General features: G+C 39.2%; 1 protein-coding gene across 1 annotated transcript; it reads left to right on the top strand.

The window, feature by feature from the left end:
* Positions 1 to 9,489: 9,489 nt before the first annotated feature.
* Positions 9,490 to 16,814, top strand: KRT25 (keratin 25). Its single transcript, XM_068977852.1, has 8 exons — positions 9,490 to 9,918; positions 10,219 to 10,301; positions 10,841 to 10,997; positions 13,224 to 13,385; positions 13,471 to 13,596; positions 15,039 to 15,256; positions 15,754 to 15,821; positions 16,705 to 16,814. Exons 1-8 carry the CDS (start codon positions 9,490 to 9,492, stop codon positions 16,812 to 16,814), a joined length of 1,353 nt encoding a protein of 450 aa, XP_068833953.1.
* Positions 16,815 to 23,555: the final 6,741 nt, after the last annotated feature.

Raw genomic sequence — 23,555 nt, 5'->3', positions numbered from 1 at the left:
CAGGCTCCACCATCCCTGGGATTCTCTAGGCAAGAATACTGGAGTGGGTTGCCATTTCCTTCTCCAATGCATGAAAGTGAAAAGTCAAAGTGAAGTCGCTCAGTCGTGTCTGACTGAGCGACCTCATGGACTGCAGCTGACCAGGCTCCTCCGTCCATGGGATTTTCCAGGCAAGAGTACTGGAGTGGGGTGCCATTGCCTTCTCCATGAGCAACCTAGACAGCATATTAAAAAGCAGAGACATTACTTTGCCATCCAAGGTCCATCTAGTCAAGCCTATGGTTTTTCCAGTGGTCATGTATCAATGCGAGAGTTGGACTGTGAAGAAAGCTGAGCACCGAAGAATTGATGCTTTTGAACTGTGGTGCTGGAGAATACTCTTGAGAGTCCCTTGGACTGCAAGGAGATCCAACCAGTTCATCCTAAAGGAGCCCAGTCCTGGGTGTTCATTGGAAGGAATGATGCTGAGGCTAAAACTCCAATACTTTGGCCACCTCATGTGAAGAGTTGACTCATTGGAAAAGACTCTGATGCTGGGAGGGATTGGGGGCAGGAGGAGAAGGGGACGACAGAGGATGAGATAGCTGGATGGCATCACTGACTCAAACCACATGAGTTTGGGTGAACTCCGGGAGTTGGTGATGTACAGGGAGGCCTGGCATGCTGCAATTCATGGGGTCACAAAGAGTTGGACACGACTGAGTGACTGAACTGAACTGAACTGAATACCAGTGTCTTACATTTATTGACTGTGCTTTAATCTTGCTTTCTGTGAATTCACCATTTTGATCTTCATAAAGGCTTATAAGGTAAGTGTTTTTATTATTTTTATTTACATAAAAGGCATAAACATTCAAATAGATTAAGCAATTTCCCCAGAGTCACACAGATGATGGGCAGTGGGGGATAGATTCAAATTCAGATCTCCCTTTCTTCCTCGCTGACCAGAGTCTCAATCGACCAGAAAAAAAATCAACAAGTTCCCCCAAGCACATTCTATTTCACACTAAGATTCCATTGCCATCCAGGAATGTCCATCATCAACAGATTCTTGTGTGCATAGATGTATTATTTTCCTCTCTGTTCACCACCCATGTCCAGCTCCTCTCCAGCAGCAACCTTCTCTGTCTCCATATTTGTTAAGTCCTGGTCACTAGATATCCTCTCTCTTAGGCTGCAAGTTACTTCATTATGTCTTGTTACCATCTCATTCTGACGAGCAGGGTCATCCAGAGGCTCCATCTCCTAGGAACTGGAGGAGTAGAGCCACAACTACAGCTCTCTCAAGACACCTGGCTAATCCCCCGTCTTAACGCCACAATGTTGGACCCTCTTCATCTGCGACCACCAGCGCTAGTCACTCCTTGTTCCAAAGAGTGTTCTTATTCTTTCCAAAAACACAATCTAACTTCCATTTTTCTATATCCACTCTTTCCTATTTAGATAAACAGACTTGTCTCTCTATACAAGACAGATTTATGTTTAATACAAACTTAAGTTATGATTCCAAAATGCATGGTTTTAGCTAATACTTCTGGAAAGCATAAGTATGAGGGCTGGAAAACTTAAGTACTCATCCACATTTCTAAGAATTCAGTCTTAGTGAAAAAAAAAGTAAAACACTGATATCAATAGTCAACAAATCTCCAAAACTTTCATTCAGTTCAGTTCAGTTCAGTCGCTCAGTCGTATCTGATTCTGTGACCCCACGGACTGCAGCATGCCAGGCTTCCCTGTCCATCACCAACTCCCGGAGTTTACTCAAAGTCATGTCCATTGAGTCAGTGATGCCTTCCAACCATCTCATCTTCTGTTGTCCCCTTCTCCTTCCAACTTCAATGTTTCCCAGCATCAGGGTCTTTTCAAAAGAGTCAGTTCTTCGCATCAGGTGGCCAAAGTATTGGAGTTTCGGCTTCAGCATCAGTCCTTCCAGTGAATATTCAGGACTGACTTCCTTTAGGATGGACTGGCTGGATCTCTTTGCAGTCCAAAGGACTCTCAAGAGTCTTCTCCAACACCACAGTTCGAAAGCATCAGTTCTTCAGTGCTCAGCTTTCTTTATAGTCCAACTTTCACATCCATACATGAATACTGGAAAAACCATAGCTTTGAGCAGATGGCCTTTGTCAGCAAAATAACCTCTCACTTTTTCATAAGCTGCCTAGGTTTGTCATAACTTTCTTTCAAGGAGCAAGGATCTTTTAATTTCATGGCTTGACTGCAGTGATTTTGGAGCCCGAGAAAATAAAGTCTCTCAGTGTTTCCATTGTTTTCCCATCTACTTGCCATGAAGTGATGGGACCAGATGCCATGATCTTAATTTTCTGAATGTTGAATTTTAAGCCAATTTTTTCCCTCTCCTCTTTCACTTTCATCAAGAGGCTCTTTAGTTCTTCACTTTCTGCTTAAGGGTGGTGTCATCTGCATATCTGAGGTTATTCATATTTATCCCAGCAATCTTGATTCCAGCTTGTGCTTCATCCAGCCCAGCGTTTCTCCTTATGTCCTCTGCATAAAAGTTAAATAAGCAGGGTGACAATATACAGCCTTGATGTACTCCTTTCCCAATTTGGAAACAGTCTGTTGTTCAATGTCCAGTTCTAAAACTTTCACTGGGCACTCCTAATTGTTAACTACCAAACCTTGTCCAGCATCCATCATTCAGACCTTGGCTAACAGAACATGTCCTAGACATTTCACCATCAGGCCCTTGGAAACAAATATTTTACAGAACAGGCTGAGAAGGTACTGCCCTGAAAAATCAGGACCAATAAGAACTCATGGCCTCTGGAGTAAAACACAGCATGGAGGAATCAGGCGGGATCCCCTCCTCAGTCCTACAAGGACAGCAAAAACCCAAACAGGATACAAACCGTTTTGTGCTATATTAGAACTTTCTGAGGACATCTGAAAGGCCCTATTTTGTCTCTGATTCAGATATTTCAGATGTTCCCTGAGCCCCAAGGGCTGATGCAAGAGTTATAGTCTCGATGTGACCAATTTGAGGCTATACCCAATCATGGTACAGCCAGAGTACTGCCATCTTCTTTCCAAACACACACCATACTGAACATGTAGGTTCTTCTTCCTCCCCACACCCCATTTAAGAATGAAAAATGTATAAAACCAAAAAGATAGAAAAAAAAATAAGAGAAGAAACAAAGGTGGATTTTTTTTTTTAATTTGGAAGAAAGGAAGTGGCAGAAGAAGCCTCAATAACAACAACAAAATACATGTTCCTGGAACTAGTCAACCTCATAAAATCCAAGAGAGATTCAAGGCTTAGAAGAACCAGGTGTAATGGAGGACTGGGCTGAGGGAGGAAGCTGAGGGCATGGTGACTGGCAGAGGTGAAAGTACCATGACACCAAGGACACATACACTTCAAGAGCCCTCATTAGCACAAGGGCACGAAGGGGGCCCTAGAATTAGGTTCATATGCCCACTTTTCGTAAATTTGCAAAACTAAAATAATTTACCACAATTGGTGAAATCTGCTGTCTGTTTCCATGTCAACGTCCCTTCCATCACCAGTTTCCCTCAGATCTGGTGGTGTTTGGATATCCATAAGCATTCTGAGGGCCTTTCTAAGATAAAGGAACCATAGTTATCATCCAAATGTAACAGCTGAGAGGGAGCAAAAGGTGCTATTGATCAGGCGCACTAATAGGCATGAACTGATCCATTATAGGCATATGAACATAGAGTCACTTTAAGTGGAGAGAAAATTGAGTTGCACATAGTGGGGTATATTTATGAGGTTTTCACCATTTCCATGGGAGGCTTCTAGCAGAATTCCCACTGCCCTGATGTGCTGACTCAAACATGAATGCATTTCAGTTCTCTTATGCTAAGTGAAAGAAGTCAGACTGAGGGATACATACTGTATGATTCCATTCACATGACATTCTGGAACAGGCAAAACTATAGACACAGAAAATTGATCAGTGTTTGTCTGGAGCTGGGGCTGTGGGGATAGGTTGATGACAAAGGGGTACAAAGGAATTGGGAGATGAGTAACAGAACTTTCTATATCTTTATTGTGGTGAATGTTACATGACTATGAATTTGTGAAAACTCATAGACTATGCTTAAAGAATGAATTTTATTATACAAACATTAAACCTCAACAAATCTGGCTAGAAAAGATTTAATAATTCTACCTTAAAGAGAAATAAAAACATGTCTGACATTATTAATAACAGCAAAAAGTAGGAAACAATCTGAAAGTTCCTAAATAAGATAGTGGCTAGACAAATTACTTAATATTAGGTTTGGCCCTGAGAGGAACTAAAAAGCCTCTTGATGAAAGTGAAAGTGGACAGTGAAAAAGTTGGCTTAAAGCTCAAAATTCAGAAAACAAAGATCATGGCCTCTGGTCCCATCACTTCATGGGAAATAGATGGGGAAACAGTGGAAACAGTGTCAGACTTTGTTTTTCGGGGCTCCAAAATCACTGCAGTCAGTGACTGTAGCCATGAAATTAAAAGACGCTTACTCCTTGGAAGAAAAGTTATGACCAACCTAGATAGCATATTCAAAAGCAGAGACATTACTTTGCCAACAAAGGTCCGTCTAGTCAAGGCTATGGTTTTTCCAGTGGTCATGTATTGATGTGAGAGTTGGACTGTGAAGAAAGCTGAGCGCCGAAGAATTGATGCTTTTGAACTGTGGTGTTGGAGAAGACTCTTGAGAGTCCCTTGGACTGCAAGGAGATCCAACCAGTCCATTCTAAAGGAGATCAGCCCTGGGTGTTCTTTGGAAGGAATGATGCTGAAGCTGAAACTCCAGTATTTTGGCCACCTCATGCGAAGAGTTGACTCATTGGAAAAGACTCTGATGATGGGAGGGATGGGGGGCAGGAGGAGAAGGGGACGACAGAGGATGAGATGGCTGGATGGCATCACCGACTGGATGGACGTGAGTTTGAGTGAACTCCAGGAGTTGGTGATGGACAGGGAGGCCTGGCGTGCTGTGATTCATGGGGTCGCAAAGAGTTGGACACGACTGAGCGACTGAACTGAACTGAACTGAACAATAACCAAATAACATGACTTTACACAGATAGAAGTTTGTTTCTCTCATACATAAAAATTCAAAAGTAGGCTAATCGGGGCTGTGGATGGTAGCTTTGTGCCTCAGGGCATCCTCCGGGACCCACATTCCTTTTAGCTTTCTACTCTGCCATACCCAGGATATGGTGCCAGCTCATAGTCCAAGATGACCCTCCAACCCTCATACCCAGCCATCACACCCTGAGCCAGGATGGAGGAAATGGAGAAGACAGGACAAAAGATATGTGTCTGCTTTCTCTTAGATAAAGTTTTCTAGAACTTGCTACATATACTGCTTACATTGTATCAGCTACTTAATTACATTTCCACAGCTGGCTGCAAAGAAAACTAGAGATAGTAGTCTTTCTTGCTGTGAGCTATTGCCCAGCTAAAATTGAGAGTCAACCAACAGTTTCATCCACATTGGGCACCCATCCATGCACTAAAGTGTATTATGCAAGGTGAACAAAACAAGTTACAGAACAACACATTTAACACAGAAGACTCACAGATAGCGTGTGTATTTTTACATGCTGTGTATGTGTGCAAATGAATAGAAATCCATTTGGAAGGGTGAAAACATCTGGATGAGTAAACTGCAGTTTCCTGAGAAAGCAGGGAAGACAAAAGAGAGGGGAAGGTGAGGAAGGACTTTAACATTTTATTCTATAGATATTGTGATGTTTGTTTCTATCAAAAATATTTTCCTGTTGTTTTATGGCAGAAACTAACACAACATTGAAAAGCAATTATCCTCCAATTTTTTTAAAAAATCATATTTTCATGCAGAGAGTAGAATGGTGTTGCCAGGGACTGGGGAATGGAGGAAAAAGGGTACATAATTTTAGTTAAAAGATGAATAAATTCTGAGGATCTAATGTGTAGCATAATGACTAGTTAATTATACTACACTGAATACTTGAAATTTGCTAAGAAAGCAGATATTACATGTTCTCACCAAAAAGAAAAAAAAGGTAACCATTCAGTTCAGTTCAGTTCAGTCGCTCAGTTGTGTCCGACTCTTTGCAACCCCATGAATCACAGCACGCCAGGCCTCCCTGTCCATCACCAACTCCAGGAGTTCACTCAGACTCACGTCCATCGAGTCGGTGATGCCATCCAGCCATCTCATCCTCTGTCATCCCCTTCTCCTCCTGCCCCCAATCCCTCCGAGTATCAGAGTCTTTTCCAATGAGTCAACTCTTCACATGAGGTGGCCAAAATACTGGAGTTTCAGCTTTAGCATCATTCCTTCCAAAGAACACCCAGGACTGATCTCCTTCAGAACGGACTGGTTGGATCTCCCTGCAGTCCCAGGGACCCTCAAGAGTCTTCTCCAACACCACAGTTCAAAAGCATCAATTCTTCGGTGCTCAGCTTTCTTCACAGTCCAACTCTCACATCCATACATGACCACTGGAAAAACCATAGCCTTGACTAGACAGAACTTTGTTGGCAAAGTAATGTCTCTGCTTTTGAATACCCTATCTAGGTTGGTCATAACTTTTCTTCCAAGGAGTGAGCGTCTTTTAATTTCATGGCTGCAGTCACCATCTGCAGTGATTTTGGAGCCCAAGGTAACCATATGAGGTGATAAATGCATTTACTAACTTGATTGTGAGAATAATTTCTCACAGTTGTATTACAATTCTATAATACTGTATTACAAGGTATGCATTACAATTTTGTCAGTTGGTCCTCAATGAAACTGGGAAAACTAATAAATAATAGCTGGGGGATGGGAATTTCCTGGAGATCCAATGGCTATGACTCCGTGCATCCATGATCAAAGGTCCAGGTTCAATTCCTGATCAGGGAACTAAGATCCTGCCTACTGCACAGCCAAAAAAATGAAATAAAATTTTTAAACTGGGGCAGGGAGGGAACAGACTGTAGTAAAGCTGATCAAACCCACTGCACAGATATCAATTGCGTTTCTTAGTAGAATTTGTCCAGAAAGTACGATTTCTAAAAGATATCTTTAGCAATATTAGATAAGTATCTGGAAATAGTTCTTTTAAAAGGATGCAAAAGCATATTATGAAGAAATCTGTACCTTTTCACTGAAGAACATTAAGGAAGACCTAAATAAATGGAAAGAATATTCAACTTTTTGGATAGACATACACAATATCACAGAGATGTCAATTTCCTTCAAATAGCTTTATGGATTTCAAGCTTGGGCTATTATTGCATTTGAGAATCAGGCTTTAAATTTTATATGAAAGAGCAATACAGAAGGAATATTTGACTTGATGGCAAATAAGAACAAAGAACAAAGGAATACTTGCCTTACCAGATACCAAGTTATATTATGGAGCAATGGTAACCAAAACGGTATGTTTCTGCACCAGACCAAAAAATAGTAACAGCTGAATCCCCACCTAAATGAAGATTTATTGAGGACTTTGATTTCCTGACTTATTGAGGCATTGGACAGTTTCTTTATGACAATGTGGCATGGCATTGCAGGGAGAGGGTGACACTGTTCTGTACACAGTGCTGAAATCATTACCCATATTGGAAAAATGAAATTTGATTATATATCACAGAATATACAAAAATTATTCCAAACTACCAAAGCCTTAAATGTGAAAGGCAAAATGTTTCGAGTATATTACTGGAACACAATTTTATGACCTCATAGAGTTAATCACCTTCTGAAGTTAGATAAAATAATCACAATCCAAAAATGAAGAGTGATGTGTGCATGTGTGTGCTTAGTCACTCAGTCATTCAACTCTTAATTCAACCTATTTAAAAATAAGACGATAATGAGTTAATATCCAGAATATAAAACAAACTCCTACAACTTAACCCAAAAAAAATCCAACATGATATTTTAAGTGGGCAAGGACTTAAGTAGACATTTCTCCAGAGAAGATATGTAAATGTCCAACAAGGACATGAAAAGCTGCCCAACATCACCAATCATTAGGGAAATGCAAGTCAAAATTATAATGAGGTACCACCTGATATGGTTACTATCAAAAAAAGGAAATAACAAATGTTCGTGATGATGTGGAGAAATTAAAATCCTTGTGCACTATGTATGGGAATATAAAATAGTGCAGCCACTATGGAAAATAGTACAGTATTTCTTCAAAAAATTAAAAATAAAATTTCCATATGATCTAGTAATTCTACTGTGGGGTATGTTCCCATGAAAAGGGTACACAAAGACTGGAACAGATATTTATACATCCATGTTCATAGTTGCATTATACATTAAAATAACTAAAAAGTGGATGCAACCCAAGTGGCCACTGACTGATGAATGGATAAACAAAACACATGCAATGGAACATTATTCAGGCTTAGAAAGAGGAAAATCTGATACATGCTGCCACGTGGATGAACTCTGAAGAAATTTTGCTAAGTGAAACAAGCCAGTCACAAAAGGACAAATAATGTATGATTCTACTTATCACAAGTGTCAGAACAATGACTGGCACATAGTAGGTTCTAAATGAATGAAGGAATTAACCCATATTTTCACAACAGCCTCACATAATAAATATTCATGGAAATTTTGTCCATAAGCCAATTTCCAGATTTTTTCCCCCAAATTGCCATATATTTAGACTTTTCAATAAATATGTGGGAATCCACATCCAGAAAGTAGCTTACTGATGACTTTCACCTAAGCGAAACCACCACGAAGTAGAAACAGGTGAAATATTTCTTTCCAGGTTTCTGCTTCAAATTTTGCAAGGTCAGGAAATAAGTTAATGTCCTTCCAAACTCCCACAACCCATAACAGCAATTAGGGGTGTGTTCCTAATTACCAAAATGGATGTGAGAAGACAACTATACCCAGACATAAGTACATGTCAACAAAACACCCCGCACGTCAGCCAAAATGGAAATCAACTTCCCACCAGAAACAGTAGCAAGAGTCGAGGAGAAAAGTCGGTGGTTGAAGACCCAAGCTGGGGAACTAATGATTGCTGTCCTGTCCTCTATTTCTATGGAAAGAACTGTAAAAACAGAAGCAGTAAAAGTCTCAGAAACATCAAAATCTACCTTGGCCTAACAGCCCAAAACCATGACGCCAGATTTTTATTCGGTGATGGACTGGTGAGTTTTTATCTTCTAAGGAGGGAAGTGAGGAATGACTCACTCGCAATTTAAAAATGTAATAAGGAACCTGAAATTGCTCCACCCAGACCCATTTCTCAGATAACCACCAACCTGGGGGCAACTGCCCTCCTACAGAAATGAGCCAGGCAAAGTTAGATACTAATTAGGAAAATTCATCCAATTAAGCTAACTTGCTGAGGCTGGCAAGCGGTGTTTGACTCTATGTAGGCAGAATTTCATCCAAACACACTTGAGCATTGTCTATAAAAAGGACAACAGATGAGCTGGGATGGGCAGTCACTCTATTCCGACTTTCATAAGCACATCTCTGCAACACGCTTGTCCTGATACCATGTCTCTTCGACTTCCCAGTGGATCCAGGAGGGCCAGTCCCCGTCCCACCACGGGCTCACTCAGGCTCTCCGGTGCAGGAGCCAGCTTCGGAGCTGGAAATGCTTGCAGCATGCCTGGAATTGGAAGCAGTTTCTCATGTGCCTTTGGGAGCAGCTCATCAGGAGGAAACGCCTTGGGGGGCAATCCCTGTGCTGGCTTTACTATGAATGAGGGGGGCCTCCTTTCTGGCAATGAGAAGGTGACCATGCAGAATCTCAATGACCGCCTCGCATCCTACCTGGAGAATGTCCGTGCCCTGGAGGAGGCCAACGCTGACCTGGAGCAGAAAATCAAGGGCTGGTACGAGAAATTTGGGCCCGGTTCTTGCCGTGGTCTTGATCATGACTATAGTAGATATTTCCCGATAATCGAGGATCTTAAAAACCAGGTAAGAAACTACACTTTGCCATCCTTTTTATGTACTTTTATTTCCAAATGTTCTTTTTCTTTCTTCACTGTATACTAAAAACATTTCTCATTTCTACTTGTGACTTCTTAAAGGGAATTTCAATTTAGCGTTGGAAATAAGCACTAAGTAGATTCAATAGTTATGATGAAAATGTCACTATCTAGTAACTATATTAACTTGGATTATTTCCATTTCTTAATCTTAAACACATACACGCTTTTTTTGGTTTTTATCAGTTATGATAAATTGCCTCTAAAAAGTCAAACTCCCTGCTTCCAGATCATTGCTTCCACCACCAGCAATGCCAATGCTGTTCTGCAGATCGATAATGCCAGGCTGACTGCTGATGATTTCAGACTCAAGTAAGTAGCCTCACAGAGAGAAAAAAAAAAATTTCACAAGGTCAATGATAAGCATTTCATTAAATTTATTTTTTGATCCCTCATTAAATATTACCAACTCTGGTTCCAACAGTGTAAAACACTTGGACTTAAACAGAATGTTATTATTTTTTTACTCTTTGGCTACGAAATATAACGTATGAACTGCTATCAAAGCAGTGTGCAAAACCCTAGTTCTTTTTCTGCCAAGGAAATATCTCAAAATAATTATGATACAATAAATTTTGAAAATGTCTCTTGTGACAAAACGTGTCACTTTATATTTTTTTAACTTTTTATTTTGTATTGGGTTATAGCCAATTAGCAATGCTGTGATAGTTTCAGGTGAATAGCAAAGGGACTCAGCCATACATATACATGTATCCATTCTCTTCCAAACTCCCCTCTCATCTAGACCAAATGTGTCACTCAAAAATTACAGAATTCTAGCATTTTATCATTGATCAGTGACCACTTCTCCAACCATGAAATAAACTGGAAAATCATTAACCCTCTTTAAGGTATGAAAATGAGCTGGCTCTTCATCAGAGCGTAGAGAGCGATGTCAATGGGCTTCGCAGAGTTCTGGATGAAATCACCCTCTGCAGAACAGACCTGGAGATTCAGTATGAAACCCTGAGTGAAGAGCTGACTTACCTCAAAAAGAACCATAAAGAGGTAAGAGCTGACTGCCCACATATTGCCATCCCTCTGCAGACACTATCCATCTAACAGGAGATAATGGATTTGATTTCTTAAGTAAGAAATTGGCACTAAAGATCCGTGATCAGAAAGACATGGGGCCTGAGTGGTTTGTAGCAGTGGTGAAGTATTAGCCCAGATTCACCTCTGACCTTGCACCAAATTTCCCATGGCAGGGAGGGGGAAAGAATCTTCTTTTCCATACCAATCAGGGTTACAAGAGCAATGTTTCAGCTAGGCAATTATGGCTGAGTTAAAATGGCATACTTAGGAGATTACATCTAATTAGATAAAATAAATATATTTTAAGGATATCTTAAGGAAACCAGATCTAGATTTCTATAGAACAGTGGCAGATTTAAAACACTTAAACACTTACTTTGTATACACTTAAGCATATGTCCTTAATGTATAATCTTAATATATATAATAGATATAAACAACATATATAAAAATAATGAGGCTGAAATTAAACATATAAAAATGTACACTTCCAAATAAACATACATTTCCAAAGTGGTTACCATTGGAAGTTAGATTTTTAAAAAATCAGACCATACAGCCATAACTCTGGACACATTTGGGGGAATGCTTTCAGAACAACTGTTTTCTGAGAGATCTTTATTCTTCAAAATTGAATTTATTTTAAAATAGTCAAAAAAGTTCTAAGAGTCATGCCAAACCTCAAAGCAGGAGATCAAGCTAAAAAATGCAATTTAATTAGCCATGAGGCTGTCTTGAAACAATATCTACTTAAAGAACATTAATATGAACATACAGGTTCAGGAATGTTTATAGCCCATGGTAGCTACGTAATCTTTTTTTTTTTAATCTTTGGCTGCACCACTCAGCGTGTGGTATCTCAGTTCCCCAACCAGAGATTGAACCCGTGCCCCTTGCAGTGGAAGCTCAGAGTCTTAACCACTGGACCATCAGGGAAGTCACTATAACAAATTTTTGATGAATTGAATACAATTGATTTTTTAAATGATTCACTCACAGACAGACCCACATGCATCTTTTTTTTATCTTTTTCTTTTTCTGCTTGAACTGAGCAAGTTTTCACTAAATCCTCAGAAATGAAAACCCCACCTGGAGAAAGAGAAGGTATACAGATCACCGGGAAAAAAGAAAGCCTCATTATTGTCATTAGGTCCAATTCAGAGCCCAGGACAGGCAGGAGGGTTTCTGCAGTAGAGACCTAAAGCTGATCCCTACTGTTTCAATGTACACAGTCTTAGCAGTGATGTCTGCTATCCACAGCCTTAGAACTGAGTGCATCCCAACAGCCCACACCTTGGATGGGATAATAAGTAGACTTTGGCTGCAAAATTGATTCCAGCTTCTGTGATGATGACAATGATCATAATAACTAGCATTTGTTTAGCATTTATATACCAGATAGTATTACTAGGTCTTATCACTAATAATTCTTTCACATCTTTCAACCACCCAGAGAAGGATATTTTTTTTTTCTTATTTTATCTGAAAATCAAGACTAAAAAGTTAAGGATTTTCCCAAGTTCACTTAACCACTATATGGCAGAACCGGAGTTCATGCAGAGATCTGACACCCAAGTCCATCATGACACTAGTCCTTGTATAAGCTTAAAAGCTAACTGACAGCTAGGATTCTTTACAAGAGTAGGTTCTCCCTTTATTAACTACAAATAAACAAATATGTTTAAATTGTAAATATAAATATATAACAAATATTTGTTTATAATTATTCAGAATTCTTTAGACTCAGCTGTTAGATCATGGTCCTACTGTCTGAGATCAAGAGAGCTGATCAGAGAACACTTCAAAGCTGGTCTCTTAAGTAAAATGCAGACCAAGGCATCAAGGTGGAGACATTTCAGCCATAAATAAATAGAATAAGAGATAAGAATAACTAATTTTAAATATCTTAGGGACTTTCATTTGAGAAAGGAAGACTCTTTTCTGTGCAGCAGAACTAAATCGATAAATTGGAGTTATAGGAGCAGAAATTAAATTGACCAGAAGGAAGAGCTTTGGAGCAATTAAAACTTTATGAGAATAAAACACATTACTTCATGAGACAGGAAATACGAAATGTAGAGGCAGCTGCACAGCCTGGGAGGTGGACCCGGAAAAACTCTAAAGAGCCCTGCCAAATCTAAGCCTCTAGACTTTCTGGACATCCCTACACAGCTGGGCTGAACGCTCTTCCGCCTCCAGGAAATGCAGGTTCTGCAGTGCGCGGCCGGAGGCAACGTGAACGTGGAGATGAACGCAGCGCCCGGCGTGGACCTCACGGTTCTGCTGAACAACATGCGAGCCGAGTACGAAGCCCTGGCCGAGCAGAACCGCAGGGATGCTGAGGCTTGGTTCAACGAAAAGGTGAGCCTTAACCTGAAAACTTCCCCTCTGCTTTTGAGCACTGTTCACAAAACTGAGATGTGCTCCATGCTTTACCCCTTGATAGAGCGCTTCGCTGCAACAGCAGATCACTGAGGATGTGGGAGCCACCACCTCAGCCAGGAATGAGCTGACAGAGATGAAGCGCAACCTCCAAACACTGGAAATTGAACTTCAGTCTCTCCTAGCCACGGTATGAAAAGGCTCATCTCTTACCATCTCCTAGGTTATCTTTTTTCTTCTTTTTTTAAAACTGATCCATAGTTGATTTACAATGCTGTATTAGTTTGAGGTATAGAGCAAAGTGATTCAGATATATACATAGACTTTAGCTGCAAAACTGATTCCAACATCTATGATGCTATAATGATCATAATAACTAACATTTAATATGTGAATATTACATATATTTTTATATAGATTATTACAAAATATTGAATATTGTTCCCTGTGCTATACAGTAGGACCTTGTTTATCTATTTTATATAAAGTAGTGTATAGCTGTTAAGCCCCAAATCCTAATTTATCTCTTTTCCCCCTTCCCCCTTTGGTAACCATAAATTTGTTTTCTATGTCTGTGAGTCTGTATGTTTTGTAAATAAGTTCATTTGCATCACTTTTTAGGTTCTACATATAAGTAATATATATTTATCTTTCTCTGACTTCACATATATGATAATCTCTAGTTGTGTCCATGTTGCTGCACATGGCATTATTTCATTCTCTTTTATGGCTGAGTAGTATTCCATTGTGTATATACACACCACATTTTCTTTATCCATTCATCTCTTGATGGGTATTTAGGTTCCTTCCATGTCTTGGCTACTGTAAATAGTATTGCTATGAACATTGGTGTGCACGTATCTTTTCAAGTTAATATTTTCTCTGGATATGTGCCCAGGAATGGGATTGCTGGATCATATAGTAACTCTATTTTTAGTTTTTTAAGGAACCTCCATACTTCTTTTCCATAATGGCTATACCAATTTACATTCCGACCAACAGTGTGGGAGGGTTCCTTTTTCTTCACGTTTTCTCCAGTTTATTATTTGTAGACTTTTTGAGGATGGCCATTCTGAATGGTACAAGCTGATACTTCATTGTAGTTTTGATTTGCATTTCTCTAATAATTAGTGATGTTGAGCATCTTTTCATATGCCTATTGGCCATCTGTATTTCTTATTTGGAGAAATGTTTACTTGAGTCTTCTGTCCACTTTTTGATTGGGTTTTTTATTTTATATTGAGCTATAGGAGCTGTTTGTGTATTTTGGAAATTAAGCTCCTATGTTCCCATTTTAAATGTGTGCCGGTTGATGTTAAAAGCCTTAACTGTGTTGAGAATATATCCATATATCAAAAAATATATATTTTTATGTAGTTACTTAGAACATAAGAAAATTATGGTATTTTATGTAACAGCTGAAACAGCATCATCGATATCTTTTGGCTTATTCTACCAAAAAAGAAAAATTTTCTGATTTTTAAGAGTGTCATAGAGTGTCTTCTTAACTGTGTGTCAATGTGAAATCTAAAACAATTATAGGGAAAGGTAACAAAAGGAAAAAGTCATCTATTAAAGCAAATGTCTGCATATCTGTATATCCATCCCAGATTCTTTACTGTTTCCTAACAGAAACACTCCCTGGAGTGCTCCTTGACAGAGACAGAGGGCAACTACTGTGCACAGCTGGCCCAGATCCAGGCTCAGATCGGGGCCCTGGAGGAGCAGCTGCACCAAGTCAGGACTGAGACTGAGGGCCAGAAACTGGAGTATGAACAGCTCCTGGACATCAAGGTCCACCTGGAAAAAGAAATCGAGACCTACTGTCTCCTCATTGGTGGAGATGATGGGTAAGTGGAATTCTTTACAGGGAAAATGCAATATACCAAAATCTGCTGAACTTAGATACCTGGAAAGTGAACATAAATTGAAATGACCATATTTATGGTCATAAATGCTAAATATTGAGCGTGATACACTACTGCCAAGATACAAATTAGCCACATCTTACAAAATCAAGGTGCCACAAGCACTGTTATTTAAGGTGAGAAGTTTTTAAAAACCACCTCTTGTTGCTAAAGCAAAGTAGCTTCAACTGCGTGACCCACTGAAACTCTTCTCACCAAACAGCTAAAGAAAACAAGAGTAAAAAAAAAAGAGGGGGACTTCCCTGACAGTCCAGTGTTAAGACACTAAGCTTCCACTTCAGGGGGTGTAGGTTCAATCTCTGGTCAGGATACTATTAATAATAAAACAAAAAAAAAGAAAACAAAAGAGTGAATCTAGGTGAAGGATTTCTTTCTAAGTCACTCTCCTATGTGACATTTTCAACAATTTGCATCCACAGGGCTTGCAAGTCTGGAGGTTACAAGTCTAAAGACTATGCAGCTGGAAATATGGGAAACCAAATGAAAGGTAATTAGAATGGAATCCTGGCTTTATGTTATTCTACTTCATTTTCAATGCCCAGCTTGACTGTTTTCATATTTCCAGGCCTCAGTAAGAACAGATGTAATAAAGGACTGTAGTAGACACCAGTGTGTGCGCTGGATGTCTAACTGTAGTGATGTGTGCTAATTTTAAACAAAGTGTTTTGTCATCATATTTTTAGTTAACCAAGAAATCAGAATTCCCCAAAAATGAGTCTTTGTGCTTCCTGCATAGTCCTTTCTATAGAAATAGAATATTTATTCTATTCTATATTCTCTATATAGAATATATTCTATATATAATAGAATGTTTTCTATTATTCCTTGAATTAATATGACATTATTTTTCCACTTTTTTACTGTGGTAAAATACACAGAACATAAAATTAACTATCTTAACCGTATTAAGTGTATAGTTCACTGGCATTAAGTACATTCCTATTCTTGTGTAGCCATCATCACTGTCTATCTCTTTTCATCTTGAGAAATTGAAACTCTATTCCTGTTTAAAAAAAAAAAACTCCCCTTTCCTCCTCCTCCCTCCAGTTTCTTCAACCACCATTCTACTTTCTGTTGCTATGAATTTGACTACTCTAGGTACCTCATATAAGTGGAATCATATAATATTTGTCTTTTTGTGATTGATTTATTTTCTCTTAGCATAATATCCTCAAGACTCATCCATGCTGTAGCATGGGTCAAAATTTCCTCTTTTTAAGGTTGAATAATATTACACCATATGGATATGCCATATTTTGTTATCCACTTATCTATTAAGGGACACAGGTTGCTTCCACATTTTAGCTATTGTGATTTTATTCATCTTGTTTCAACTCTCTAAAACTTTCCTTTTAAAATTTGAATTTTAGATCCAATCAAAGCCATTGTGGTTAAGAAAGTCCTTGAGGAGGTAGACCAGCGCAGCAAAATACTTACCACCAGGCTCCACTCCCTGGAAGAGAAATCTCAAAGCAATTAATCTGATATACAAGAGACAGCATATGTCCAAAACTCTCTGAGAAGAGAAGGCATAATATATCTGTCTGGGAAAATGAGCAAGTCTTAAAAAAAGGTCTGTCCTCTTATCTTCCTGTTGCTGAAATATAATCTCTGTCTGGGCAATCATTAGCATTATCAATAGTATCTTCCCATTTATCTGGAAGAACATCACATATAAATATGAATACTCATTTGATTACCCTACAGGAAATGTTGTCAGTTCTTTTTAGTCAATAAACCTTCTTCCTTTAGCAAGTTATCACTGGTGGTATTGTCTTATCTTTAAAATGTTCGTGTCTGTGGTACAGATGTGCGAACATCTAACAGCTCTTGATCTGCATGAAAACTTTAAAAAATAATCAAGATTTCTCCCCGGATTTTCATGAGACTTTCCCAATAACTCAATATGAGACAAACTCAAAAGGAATAAAAATCCTTCCACTGAACCCCCAGCCTGCCGTCCTTTGACATATAGCAAGTCTGTTCCTTTTCACAGTAGTACATTTCAGGTTCATCTAAAAAACAATAACAGTACTTCTCTCAAGTGGTTATTGTAAAGATTAAACAAATAAATTATCATAAAGTATACTTAGGGGTAAGCACCCAATAAATGTTTTAACTCATTTTTTAATACTCAATTTTTATAGGGATTAATTTTCAGATCCCTTTTGAATAAATATTTAAACAATATTTCAAATGTAAAGGAGGTTAATCCAAAGTTCTGGCTTAGAATTTAAGTTCTTTTGATGGAGTACTTCATTTGCATTACAAAGCACACTTAATGTTTGTAACTCTCTTGATCAACATCTCCAAGAAAGGGAAATAAATTCGATAAACTGAAAACATAATTTCCTCAGATCAAATATTATATTCAGCTGACTCTTAATACTCTATAGATACCCATGTTGTAATCCATTCATGAAAATTTGATTTCAAGATCCTTCTGAAAGTGTTAAGCAGATAATAATAATTATTATTAAGCAGATAATAAGCACTAGAGTTATCCTTGAATTATTTTTATTTTATTCTTCTAATGAATCCTAGGCAGAGAACACTAGAGCCAAAATGCCTAATTATGTTCCCTATTAGATTATAAGAAATACAAATATTACAATATTAACTAGTCTGGAAGCATTTGAGAGAAGGAGAGCTTACTTTACACATTTTTACCATCTCCCCACTACTGCCAAACCCATGCCTTGTACGATTGCTGCCCAATAACTGTTTCAACGATAAGTGTTTGCCTTGACCTGAAAGAGGGGATCTGGGCCCCTAAGCTATATTTCTCTGATGGCAGAGGACAAAAAAAAAGAGATGGATGGGTACCTAAAAGCCTGCTGCTGCTGCTAAGTTGCATCAGTCATGTCCAACCCTGTGCAACCCCATAGACAGCAGCCCACCAGGCTCTGCCGTCCCTGGGATTCTCTAGGCAAGAATACTGGAGTGGGTTTCCATTTCCTTCTCCAATGCATGAAAGTGAAAAGTGAAAGTGAAGTCGCTCAGTCATGTCCGACTCTTCGCAACCCCATGGACTGTAGCCTACCAGGCCCCTCCATCCATAGAGGCAATTTTCCAGGCAAGAGTACTGGAGTGGATTGCCATTGCCTTCTCCGACCTAAGGAGGAAAGGGGGTATAATAGGTCCCTAGAAGGACCAAGGCTCTGTTCCTGTATATCCCTCAAGGTGATGGGTCTTACAGAAGCAGAAGATAAGGTGGCAAGAATACACAGAAGAACTATACAGAAAAGATCTTCACGACCCAGATAATCAAGATGGTGTGATCACCAACCTAGAGCCAGACATTCTGGAATGTGAAGTCAAGTGGGTCTAAAGAAGCATCATTACAAACAAAGCTAGTGGAGGTGATGGGATTCCACTTGAGTTATTTCAAATCCTGAAAGATGATGCTGTGAAAGTGCTGCACTCAGTATGCCAGCAAATTTGGAAAACTCAGCAGTGGCCACAGGACTGGAAAAGGTCAGTTTTCATTCCAGTCCCAAAGAAAGGCAATGCCAAAGAATGCTCAAACTACCACACAATTGCACTCATCTCACACACTAGTAAGTGATGTTCAAAATTCTCCAAGTCAGGCTTCAATAGTACATGAAACATGGACTTCTAGATGTTCAAGCTGGATTTAGAAAATGCAGAGTAACCAGAGATCAAATTGCCAACATAAATTGGATCATAGAAAAAGCAAGAGAGTTCCAGAAAAATATTTACTTCTGACTTTATTGACTTTGCCAAAGCCTTTGACTGTGTGGACCACAATAAACTCTGGAAAATTCTTAAAGAGATGGAATACCAGACCACCTGACCTGCCTCCTGAGAAATCTGTATGCAGGTCAGGAAGCAACAGTAAGAACTGGACATGGAACAACAGACTGGTTCCAAATTGGAAAAGGAATACATCAAGGCTGTATATTGTCACCCTGCTTATTTAACGTATATGCAGAGGACATCATGAGAAATGCTGAGCTGGATGAAGCACAAGCTGGAATCAAGATTTCCAGGAGAAATATCAATAACCTCAGATATGCAGATGACACCACCCTTATGGCAGAAAGCAAAGAAGAACTAAAGAGCCTTTTGATGAAATTGAAAGAGGAGAGTGAAAAAGTTGGCTTGAAACTCAACATTCAGAAAACTAAGATCATGGCATCTGGTCCCATCACTTTATGGCAAATAGATGGGGAAACAGTGGAAACAGTGGCTGACTCTATTTTTCTGGGCTCAAATATCACTGCAGATGGTGACTGCAGCCATGAAATTAAAAGACGCTTACTCCTTGGAAGAAAAGTTATGACCCACCTAGATAGAATATTCAAAAGCAGAGACATTACTTTGCCGACTAAGGTCCATCTAGTCAAGGCTATGGTTTTTCCTGTGGTCATGTATGGATGTGAGAGTTGGACTGTGAAGAAGGCTGAGTGCCGAAGAATTGATGCTTTTGAACTGTGGTGTTGGAGAAGACTCTTGAGAGTCCCTTGGACTGCAAGGAGATCCAACCAGTCCATTCTGAAGGAGATCAACCCTGGGATTTCTTTGGAAGGAATGATGCTAAAGCTGAAACTCTAGTACTTTGGCCACCTCATGAGAAGAGTTGACTCATTGGAAAAGACTCTGATGCTGGGAGGGATTGGGGGCAGGAGGAGAAGGGAACGACCAAGGATGAGATGGCTGGATGGCATCACTGACTCGATGGACGTGAGTCTGAGTGAACTCCGGGAGTTGGTGTTGGACAGGGAGGCCTGGCGTGCTGCGATTCATGGGGTCGCAAAGAGTCAGACACGACTGAGTGACTGAACTGACCCAACCACTTTTCTCTGGAAAAAGTTAACTTAGAGCTCCAACTGGTCTCCTGCATATGAGGGGAATGTTTCAGCTCAAATCCCTCTGATGGCTCTCTAACTTGCCTGACGGTTGGAGACTTTTACAACTTGTGATTGTTTACAGCCCCCCAACCATGAGAGGCATGCAGCTTAAAACATTTTAAAGATATAGAGCCTTTTACAGCTAAGAATTAGTTTGGTGAAGGATTTCATTGTTGAGTTAATGTTTGCTGCCAGACCTCCATATTCTTTATCTTTTAAGCACCTGAAGGATATTAATCAATGTAATTGGGATATAGAAAAAGGAATATAGTAGTTTTTGATGTTAGCAACACTAGACTTTTGAGTTAATTAATTTTCTCTTTGTTATAAATCACTGTACTCCTCTTTCTTTGTTATAAATTGTTGTGTCCTTGCTATGTGAGAATGTAACTTTATTTAGTGCTTTCTGAGAGTGGCACCAGACTTTGGGAAGAACAACACTATTACCCTTATCAGAAAAGGGCTGTAAAATGTTAATTGGCCTTCTGGCCAGAAGATAATGTAAATCACCTGAGACCCTTTGTATATGGAAAGATTTGCAGAAAGAAAGCCTGGTCTTGATAAGAGTCAGGGCTGCTGACCCTGCATAACTTTGTATTATCCATTGATCTCTATGTACAACCAAAAGTATAAAAAGCTTTCCCAAACAATAAAGGATGGACCAGTTTCTCAGACCAGCTTCTCGAACTGGTTTCTTGGAAATCTGGCTCCCCCGTGTCGAATCTCTCTTTCTCTCTCTCTTTCTCCCTCTCCCTCCCTCTCCTTTTCTGGCTGAATTCCCATCTGAAGCGTGGAGGCTCAGCAAGTCTACTTACTTGCCCTGGCTTCTAAGACCCACGCGAAAGGGAGCCCAAGGCAGGGCACCCTCTGCTATTCAAGTGGGTGCTGGTGGCCTACGTAGATGGTGCAAACCTCTTGTCTCGAGGTTTTATTAGCTCTCCACGTAAACCAAGTTATTCAGCATCTTTTCTCCACTAAATTTTCCTACTACACTATTCTTTCCTAATCTCTTTATATTTCTAATTAAATAGTCCTTTCCCAGACGCTGACTCCATCCCCTCTTCAAATTCCCTGGATCCACCGGGGCTGGACCCCGGCAGAAAGATGAAAACCTTATGATAATCTCAGTAGATGCAGAAAGAGCCTTTGAAAAAATTCAGCACCTATTTATGATTAAAATTCTTCAAAAAATGAACATAGAAGGAAATTACCTCAACATAGTAAAGGCCATATATGACAAGTCTACAGCAAACATTATTCTCAGGGTGAAAAACTGAAAGCATTCCCCCTAAGATCAGGAACAAGACAAGGGTGTCCACTTTTGCCACTAGTATTCAACATAGTTCTGGGACTCTAGCTACAGCAATCAGAGAAGAAAAAGAAATAAAAGGAATCCAGATCATAAAAGATGAAGTAAAGCTCTCACTGTCTGCAGATGACATGATACTGTACATAGAAAAACCTAAAGATAGTATCAGAAAATTATTAGAGCTAATCAGTGAATTTAGTAAAGTTGCAGGATACAAAATCAATGCACAGAAATCACTTGCATTTCTATATACTAACAATGAAAAATTGGAAAAATTAAGGAATCATTCCATTCACCATTGCAACAAAAAGAATTAAATATCTAGGAATAAATTTACTTAAGGATACAAAAGAACTGTACACAGAAAATTTTAAGACACTAATGAAAGAAATAAAAGACAGCGTAAACAGATGGAGAGATATTCCATGTTCCTAGGTAGGAAGAATCAATATCGTGAAAATGACTATACTACCAAGTGCAATCTACAGATTCAATGTGATCCCTATCAAATTACCAATGGCGTTTTTCACAGAACTAGAACAAAAATTTCACAATTCACATGGAAACACAAAAGACCCCAAATAGCCAAAGCAGTCTTGAGAAAGGAGAATGGACCTGGAGAAATCAACCTTCCTGACTTCAGATTATACTACAAAGCTACGGTCATCAAGACAGTATGGTACCAGCACAAAAACAGAAATATAGACAAATGGAACAAAATAGAAAGCCCAGAGATAAACCCATGCACCTATGGGTACCTTATTTTTGACAAAGGAGGAAAGAATATACAATGGGGCAAAGACAGCCTCTTCAATAAATGGTGCTGGGAAAACTGGACAGCTACATGTAAAAGAATGAAGTTAGAACACTTCCTAACACCATACACAAAGATAAACTTAAAATGGATTAAAGACCTAAATGTAAAACCAGAAACTATAAAACTCTTAGAGGAAACATAGGCGGAACACTCAATGATATAAATCAAAGCAAGATTCTCTATGACCCACCTCCTAAAGTAATGGAAATAAAAACCAAAGTAAACAGGTGGGACCTGATTAAACTTAAAAGCTTTTGCACAGCAAAGGAAACTATAAGCAAGGTGAAAAGACAACCCCCAGAATGGGAGAAAATAATAGCAAATGGAACTACTGACAAAGGATTAATTTCCAAAATATACAAGCAGCTCATACAACTCAATACCAGAAAAGCAAACAACCCAATCAAAAAGTGGGAAGAAGATCTAAACAGACATTTCTTCAAAGAAGACATACAGATGGCTAACAAACACATGAAAAGATGCTCAACATTGCTCATTATTAGAGAAATACAAATCAAACTACAATGAGCTATCACCTCACACCAGCCAGAATGGCCATTATCAAAAAGCCTACAAACAATAAATGCTGGAAAGGGTGTGGAGAAAAGGGAACGCTCTTGCACTGTTGGTGGGAATGTAAACTGATACAGCCACTATGGAAGACGGTATGGAGATCATATGACCCAGCAAACCCACTCCTAGGCATATACCCTAAGGAAACCAAAATTGAAAAAGACACACGTATCCCATTGTTCACTGCAGCACTATTTACAACAACTAGAACATGGAAACAACCTAAATGTCCATCGACAGATGAATGGATAAAGAAGTTGTGGTACATATACACAATAGAATATTACTCAGCCATAAAAAGGAGCACATTTGAGTCATTTCTAATGAGGTGGATGAACCTAGAACGTATTATACAAATGAAGTAAGTCAGAAAGAGAAAGATAAATATCTTATTCTAACACATATATACAGAGTCTAGAAAAATGGTACTGAATAATTTATTTACAGAAACAGACATAGAGAATAGACCTATGGACATGGGGAGAGGGGAGGAGAGGGTGAGATGTATGGAAAGAGTAACATGGAAACTTACACTACCATATGTAAAATAGATAGCCAATGGGAATTTGATGTATGGGTCAGGAAACTCAAACAGGGGCTCTGTATCAACCTAGAGGGGTGGGATAGGGAGGGAGATGGAAGGGAAGT

This window comes from Capricornis sumatraensis, chromosome 8 (genome assembly GCF_032405125.1).
Source record: "Capricornis sumatraensis isolate serow.1 chromosome 8, serow.2, whole genome shotgun sequence".
Classification (NCBI taxonomy): Eukaryota; Metazoa; Chordata; class Mammalia; order Artiodactyla; family Bovidae; genus Capricornis; species Capricornis sumatraensis.
This window is presented reverse-complemented; position numbering and strand designations above follow the sequence as displayed.

Coding starts and splice junctions, on each gene's coding strand:
- KRT25 (XM_068977852.1), top strand. CDS start 9,490: ATGTCTCTTCGACTTCCCAGTGGATCCAGGAGGGCCAGTCCCCGTCCC. Junction 10,998..13,223: donor TCAAAAAGAACCATAAAGAG/GTAAGAGCTGAC, acceptor TTCCGCCTCCAG/GAAATGCAGGTTCTGCAGTG. Junction 15,822..16,704: donor TATGGGAAACCAAATGAAAG/GTAATTAGAATG, acceptor TTTGAATTTTAG/ATCCAATCAAAGCCATTGTG.